This window comes from Loa loa (genome assembly GCF_000183805.2).
Source record: "Loa loa unplaced genomic scaffold supercont3.836, whole genome shotgun sequence".
Taxonomy (NCBI): domain Eukaryota; kingdom Metazoa; phylum Nematoda; class Chromadorea; order Rhabditida; family Onchocercidae; genus Loa; species Loa loa.
This window is the reverse complement of record NW_018109016.1, coordinates 2,674-10,405: the sequence shown is the minus strand read 5'-3', so window position 1 is coordinate 10,405 and position 7,732 is coordinate 2,674. Positions and strand designations below refer to the sequence as shown.

The 7,732-nt window shown below is 23.6% G+C and overlaps 1 protein-coding gene across 1 annotated transcript; it reads right to left on the bottom strand.

Moving 5' to 3' along the window:
• Positions 1 to 3,281: 3,281 nt before the first annotated feature.
• LOAG_09440 (hypothetical protein) lies at positions 3,282 to 4,143 on the bottom strand (the record flags this gene model as incomplete). Its single annotated transcript, XM_003144967.1, has 3 exons — positions 3,282 to 3,414; positions 3,517 to 3,651; positions 3,967 to 4,143. Coding segments are annotated over 3 exons (444 nt in total), but the record flags the coding sequence as incomplete, so codon positions are not given.
• Positions 4,144 to 7,732: the final 3,589 nt, after the last annotated feature.

Sequence of the window (7,732 nt, the reverse complement as noted above, 5' to 3'; positions counted from 1 at the left end):
CATTTGCATAAAAGGTACAAAATGATAATAAATATGATAACAATAACAAAATGATATAAATAATAATATTTTTGTAGAAGTGAAAATTTCAAATCATGGAATCATTGCCGGTATAAATATTAGAAATACAAAATTACGTAAGATGAGAGCAGCTGATAGTAATGTGACATGCTATGACATGACAACAATCAAATGATCAGCCACGTAGAAAAAAGGAAAAAAAAATGTAATATTGCCGTAAAAAGGAAAGTTTATTCGAATTGAAAATAAATACAATAAACAATGGGAATTTATTATGTAAGCATAAGAAAGGGATAGTTATTATAGTTTTTTAATAAAAAAAAGAAAGAAAGAAATTCTACTAACATGCTTATTTGTTTTCATTAATTATATCATTCATTATGCTTCTGTATTAAACTTGAAATTAATTAATAATGAATTTAACATTCAAAACGGAATTGTATTGAATAGTAATTCAAAATGCAATTTGAAATTCACAATGCAAAATGGAAATGTGTAAATAATACAATATTCAAAAGATTTTGTGATAAATTTTATTCAGGCAGATAAAAATGATAACATGATGATTACGATTATCAAATGACATGCGGTTAAATTTCTTGAAGCAGTACCACTTACATTATTATCCTTTAGATGTTGCAAAGTTTCCATTTCGGATAATGTCCTGAAATTTTAAAAATCGTTGTTTATTTTCTTGTAATAAAGGAAGAATTCATTTGAGAAAATAAATATTTCAATTTTATATTTATTTTTGATTATTTCATTAAATTTTCCAACAAATATTAATGAAATCAGTTGAAACACTAAATTATTACCAAACATTTACAAACAAATTATTTATAATTTTGCAATAAAATACTGTAACAATTAATTTTATTTTAAGTGACAAATTTTTTGGATGCATATTTATTTTCCTAATTTAATAAATGCTTTACCAGGTATTTGATTTGCTAGCTAAATACGGTAATGATGATGTTGGTGTAGGTTTTACAGCCTGAAAATAAAAACCAAATTTTTGCTAATTTATTTAAATTGACAATTTTTATTGCTAAAATTTCTTTTTTAAATAAAGATATTAACATTTTTTTATTTTTTATTTAAAGCTTACATTATTTGCTGTAATTTGAGACTGTGTAATGGCTGATGAAATGAACGAATCGGTATTTTCATTGAATATCGAATTAGTCAATAAATGGCTTACACTACCACTGCAAAATATTCATCAATTATGCAAATTTTATTGTGTCATATAAAAATCATAATAATGAATATTTCATAATATCATGATAATTATGATAAGCATAATAATGATTAGTGTGTTTAAAAGAAATGATAACAATTGAGTTGTTTGAGATAATAGAATAATGATTGCATAACAGTGTTATGATAATTGTGATAATTATCACAATCATTGCTTTAAATAGCAAAATAATGATGATAAAATAAATGATGCATAATAATATTGTAATGAATGTGATAATTATAATAAGAATCGTTATATCAATTGAAAAAAAAAGAAAAAAGCCTTCAAGTTTCATTTGAATTATATTTCGAGTTATATGTATATTTTCAATTCTATCACTTAAGTTATAATTTCAGTTATTTGACAATCATGATCTTATCATCGGTAGAAAAATTAAAAAAAAATTAATTAGAATAATTTTAATATCATAACCTTTGGGCTAATTTTTCAGCTTGCTCCAATAAACTTTCCTTGTTACAGTAATATCCAAAGCATAAACAATAAGCCTGTGAAGCATCCAATGTTCTCATACAAATAAATTTTTGTTGTGATATTTCATCGAATGTAATTTCATTTTCTTCAGTATCCGTGCTACATCTTTTTTCTAATTTATACAAATCTAAAAACAAAAAAAAAGAGGCAAAAATAAAAAATTGATAAATGCAATATTTAAAGTTGAATTATTTGACTTTTTTTTTTCCCCAAACAAAAAGATAGGAAATTGTAAATAAATATGTTAAAGTAAAAATGTCAATGAAGTATACTGTGACAGAAAAATGATCATAAAAATATGTTCGAATAAATTGCAGAATTTCTTTCTTCAAAAAAAAAAAAGAAAACCTTGACAAAAAAATGGATAGAGAAAAAATCAATTTAAAAAACGAATTAATAAAAAAAAAACCAGTTTAAAAAATGAATTAATAGAAAAAAAATCAGTTTAATTTAATCTCTAAATTTAATTCAAATTTGAATATTTGTTTAATTCATGTTTAAAATATAATCCTCATTACAATTTCATGGCCAATGTTGCATTTTTCAATAGAATAAAATATTAATTTCGAATAAATGTATACTGTAAAGTTAAATGAAAAATTAAAATCCGAACTATCATTTGCTAAATGTGTCTGTTTGGTTATACACATTTGACTTCGTTTAGTAATTTCTGAAATTGGACATTGAACAATTTTAGCATTTATGCAATCTTTTGTCGGATCATTCAAAATTTCCACACAACTGTAGCAATAATTTTCATTTGTTGCCTAAAAATTTTGTAAAATATAATTAAATTTTAAAATTTAATCCAAAAAAAGTAAAATTTAACTTAACCTAAATTTTATTACAGTCTATGGAAAATACTCTTTTATTTTCTCCCTTTTTTTTAATCAAATTTTGACAATTTTTTTTTTATTTTCAATTCCTTCATGTTCATTTAAAGAATTTATATTGCAAAGTCCTTTAAAACTACTATGTAAATTTTGATAAAATTTAAAGGAAATTAAGCATAGCATTAAAAAATAACATTTTGTTGTGTAATTTCAAAAATTTTTACCATTTCTTCGGATGTTATAAATTTTCCAGCAGTTTCATCCATTCCCACACTGAAATTTACATATGGATGAAATTCCTTTCCGGTAAAATATAATTTTAAATAGCATTTATTAGATGAATTACTACAAATTAACCGATGTCTATTTTGTCCGGATGAAATTGTCGTTATGATATTATCAGTGGCATGATTTTCTTTTAATGGAAAGCTTGACATTTGTTGTGATAATCCTAAAAGTATTTGATGAATTTAAAAAAAAAAAGTAGTATTTCAAGAAACTAAAAGCATTTCATGAATTTTGAATTTAAACATTTTCAATCGAATTTTTTGTAAAATTCATTTGAAACAATCTGATTCATTTTATTATATCAACAAACAGTAGTAAATGTAAATGTCCCAATAATATCATTTACATTCCTGATATCACTGAAATATAACAATCATTTATCTGTTGTTTTCTTACACCCTTACGTGAGATGTCATATATTTGTCGCGAAATGGGATGATTATTTACATAACCCGAATTACTCTCTTCAATATTATCATTAAATTGTCCATCAGATAATGTCGTTTTTAATGTTCCATAATGGAAATTTGTTTCAATCTGAAAGATATGAAAAAAAAGAAAAAAATTCGGTAAAATAAAATTAAAAAATTTATTGTTTGTAATTATTTACATTAATTATTGTCAAATATTTGACAAAACCTGAGGTGTAATTGGTATTGTAGGATAATTTAATTGTGTTGAATATCCTTGTAATGATGATGGTGCTAAAATTTGTTCATCATATTTATCATCAATAGCATCATTATTTGTAGCAGCAAAGATTTCAGGATGATTCTGAAATAAATTAATTCATTTTAATTGATCCTAATTTATCGAATTTTCCATAACGGTTTGTTAGAATATAAAATAGCTTAAAAAATTTTGTAAATCATAAATTAATTTAGATTTGATAAATAGTGATAAAATTATTCAAATATAAAATTAAATTATTCTTCACCATTTTTTTCCATGCTTAAAACGAAAGAAGTAAAGGCAAGATCTTGACAAATCTAATTTTTTGTTTTTTTTTTTTGCAAATTGATTTATTTATAAAATATAAACCTTTCTTTTTTTTCGTAAATTAATTAATTTATAAAATTTTTTATTCACTTCTTCAAAATCAATAAATTGATCGATGATATTTTTCATGTTGCAAAAACTTTTCCGGCATAAGCAATATGCTAATTCATCACCATCCACCTCGATCAAATCACATTCCTCATTGAATGAATATTGTTTTGGTGGAAATATTCGATAATGATCTTGTTCGCTAATACATTCCTTCATGATTGTATAACTACCTGTTAAGTATAAAATTATAGTAATTAATTGATGATTTGATTCCCTGAAATTTATTAATTTGTTAATATGTCATCATCATTATGAGAACATTTCACTGTAATTTAAAATATATCAAATTATTCCTCAATTAATTATTGTTCATTAATTGTTTTTTGCTAAGTAATGAGTGTTTTTCAACTTAAATTAAAACATTTTTCATAGTCATTTTTTTCTTCATCCAAAAAAATTCTTCATATTTGTTAACTGAATATGTTAAATATTTTAAAATGTAAAATTATAATTCGAAATTTTTACCATTTCTTACTCGTTTTCGCATTGTTCGACAAAAAATTGGCTCATTTAATTTGAAATTTTTTGCATAATTAGTACAATCATAGCGGTATTGTGCATGGCATTCACCGCCCTCATCCAAATTTTCATCACCACAAATGTAACATTCTAGGCTAACAGTATCTGAATGTTTAGTTTGATAAATTGTTGAAATTTAAATGATATTTTAAACTTACATTTTTTGCAAAAATATATTCTATACTAGAAAAAAAAGTACTTGAAAAGGAAAAAAGACAAGATTACAAATGATTATTTATTCAAATACATATAACCACTTGTATTAATTGTTGATAAAAAATATTTTTTCACTACTTTTTCTTATTTTTCTTTCTTTATTTTATCAAAAAAATTCACGAAAAAATCTTATTAATCTATAATTTAAAATGATAAAATAGAGATAAATAAACCTTTGAAAAATGATAAGCTCAAAAGAGGAATTAAAAAAATGCCAATATTTCCTGTAATCATTACTTCCATAAATTTTCTATCTTGTAAAACTGAAAATACGACACAATATCAGTATTTGAAAAAATAAATTTCAGAATAATAATTTAAAAAATATACATTTAAAAAATTAATATAGTAGTTAGCGATATTAGTAATATGCTAATAAATTAGCATCTTGCCACCAAGAAGATTGAAAACAAATATTTGAATTAATTTTACCAAATAATGTTTGATTGCAACATAAAAACCAAATTGATAGAAATATTTCATCTAAATTTGCCTACTATCATCTGCTCTCAATCATTTTATGATGTATTATAATATTAAAACAAAAGATTTCGTGCAAATTTTCATAAATTAAATTATCAAAAACAAAAAAGAGAAAAATAAATGAAAAATAAAAAATAAGAAAATTGGGAAGAACTGAAATAAAAAGTAGAACTTTCTTTTTCTCAATAAATGACAACATTTTGCCACGAAAATCTGATTAAAAGATGAATTCTGAAGTAAATAGTTGACAGGCCATTGAGTACAACAATGTATAAATATATATATATACATATATTGTTGGAACGAGATGGCAGGTAACATTGGTATGTGTCCCTAAATATCCTCCTTACTAATCCGGCACGACCAGTAGTATTTTGACCTCAATTTTCTACATCGAAGAACTAATGGTTTCAACAAATTTATAGAAACGATATTTTCAAAACGAAAAAAAAAAAGAAATATTGAGCAATTTTAAATCAGTGATATTTTCAAGAAAATTGTCTTGAATAGCAATATCAGGTATTGAATAATCCATTGGAGCTCTTTTTTTTTTTTTTAGCAGCTGCATTAAACCAAAATTACAACAATGAAAAAAGTATATAAAATTTTTTTCAGAAAAAGAAACTTTTCAAGAATTTGGAAATGTTATTTCGATAGAAATTTTAAGTAGCATATTGGATCAAAGATTAGATGAGACAAAAAGATGATGAAATAAAATACAAGAAATTACATAGAATTGAAAATTGGAAAAAATAGTTTCAAAAAACAAGCACCTTTTTAATTGATGCAAAATTCTCGTATTTTCCAATGGAAAATTCATGTTTTCAAAATTTCTAACTTCATAATTATTGTTTCAAAAGCGTTTAATATGTTTACTTCAAAATATTCTTTCGTTATTTAATTTAGTTATCAATTCATGCAAACAAAGATTTAAAATTAAAATTTAGAATCATATATTCTGTTTTAAAATCATATATTAAAATTTAAAATCATATATATACAAAGATTTAAAATCATATATTCTGTACAATGCTAACTATCTGTACATCATTCAGGAATAATTTTATTTCCGCCCACAATGAAATCCGGAAATGAATTTTGAAAAAAAAAAGAACGAAACAAGATTTTATTGCTTTTGATTAAAAAAACACTTAACCATATTCCTGAAATTGTTTATATCATATCTTCTCAGCTACTGATTTTAATCACTTTAATGATTAAAAAAATGTGGCAATAAAAAAAAAAGCATCATAATCAGATTTTTCCTTAAAATTATTAAAAACTCATTTAAACAGTTTATTTCATAGTGTTTATTTTTTTTTATTTTCTGATTATATTTGCAGTCAAACATTTACTCGTAATAAAATTTTGCAATATGAATTGCAGATTTTATATATTTAAAATTAATTATTCAATAAAAATTTAATTATTGTTTTGCAGTTATAAATTTGCATTCATATTATATAAATGATTGAAGCACTTATTATTACACTAATTTATAGTTAATTATATTGACTACCATAGAAGGTATCCTACTTTTTTTTTCATATCGTTATCTTATAGTACAACCAGGATGATAATTTTTTCCAATAAGTATTATTTTATATATCAGATTAATACAAAACAAAAAAAAAAAATTAAGAAACTATGGGTTGTGCTATAAGACAATGATATAAAATAATGATCCCACCACTTTCATTTTTATTATATTAACTTTAATTTATTGTATTACAAAAGAATTTGCGTAAATTAAAAATTATGCATAAATGAGGAATGATAATATTTATCTAATCATTCTTATCATCAAATGCTTCTCTTAATTATCTTCAATAGCTTTCCTCCATTGTCATTTTGTATTTATTTTTAGTAATGATAAATGATCGTTTGTATAACTTCTAATACGACTATATAATTATTTGACTAATTATTTATCTATTATCAATAAATAGCCAAGCAATGATGTTTTGCAATCACGAAAGTTAATATATATTATTCTCTTCAACTACATTTATAAATCTTTTTCAATTATTTGTAAATTTAATTTAGTCTTCATTTAGATGGTGCTAAAAGTGCGTCTATGAAACAAATAAGACAAAAAAAAGAAACATATTAAAAAAAAGCATTCCGTAGAGAACCGAAGAATCCTTAAAATCCCCTTCTGAGAAAAACAAAAGAAAACAACCAAGAAATCCAGGAACTGTTGACAAAAAAGAGAACTTCAAAAATACCTCATTCAGGTATCTTGCCATAAGAAAAGAAAAGCCACCTTTGACCTTGGATGCAGTAAGCTTCAACAGGATCTTCAAGACATCCAAAACAGATGGTAGGTCAACCTAACAAAAAATACTCAACTACGCGCGAATTCGGGTGACTACAGAAGGTTTTATGAGATTCTGAGTATGGAGTGTATGGATTCACACGGGATGCTCAAAGTTCTCTACTCAACGCAGATGGCCAAATGTTTTTCACTGATAAAACCTTCATCTTGAATCGATGTTCTGAATATTTCCAGTATCTTTTCAATCTC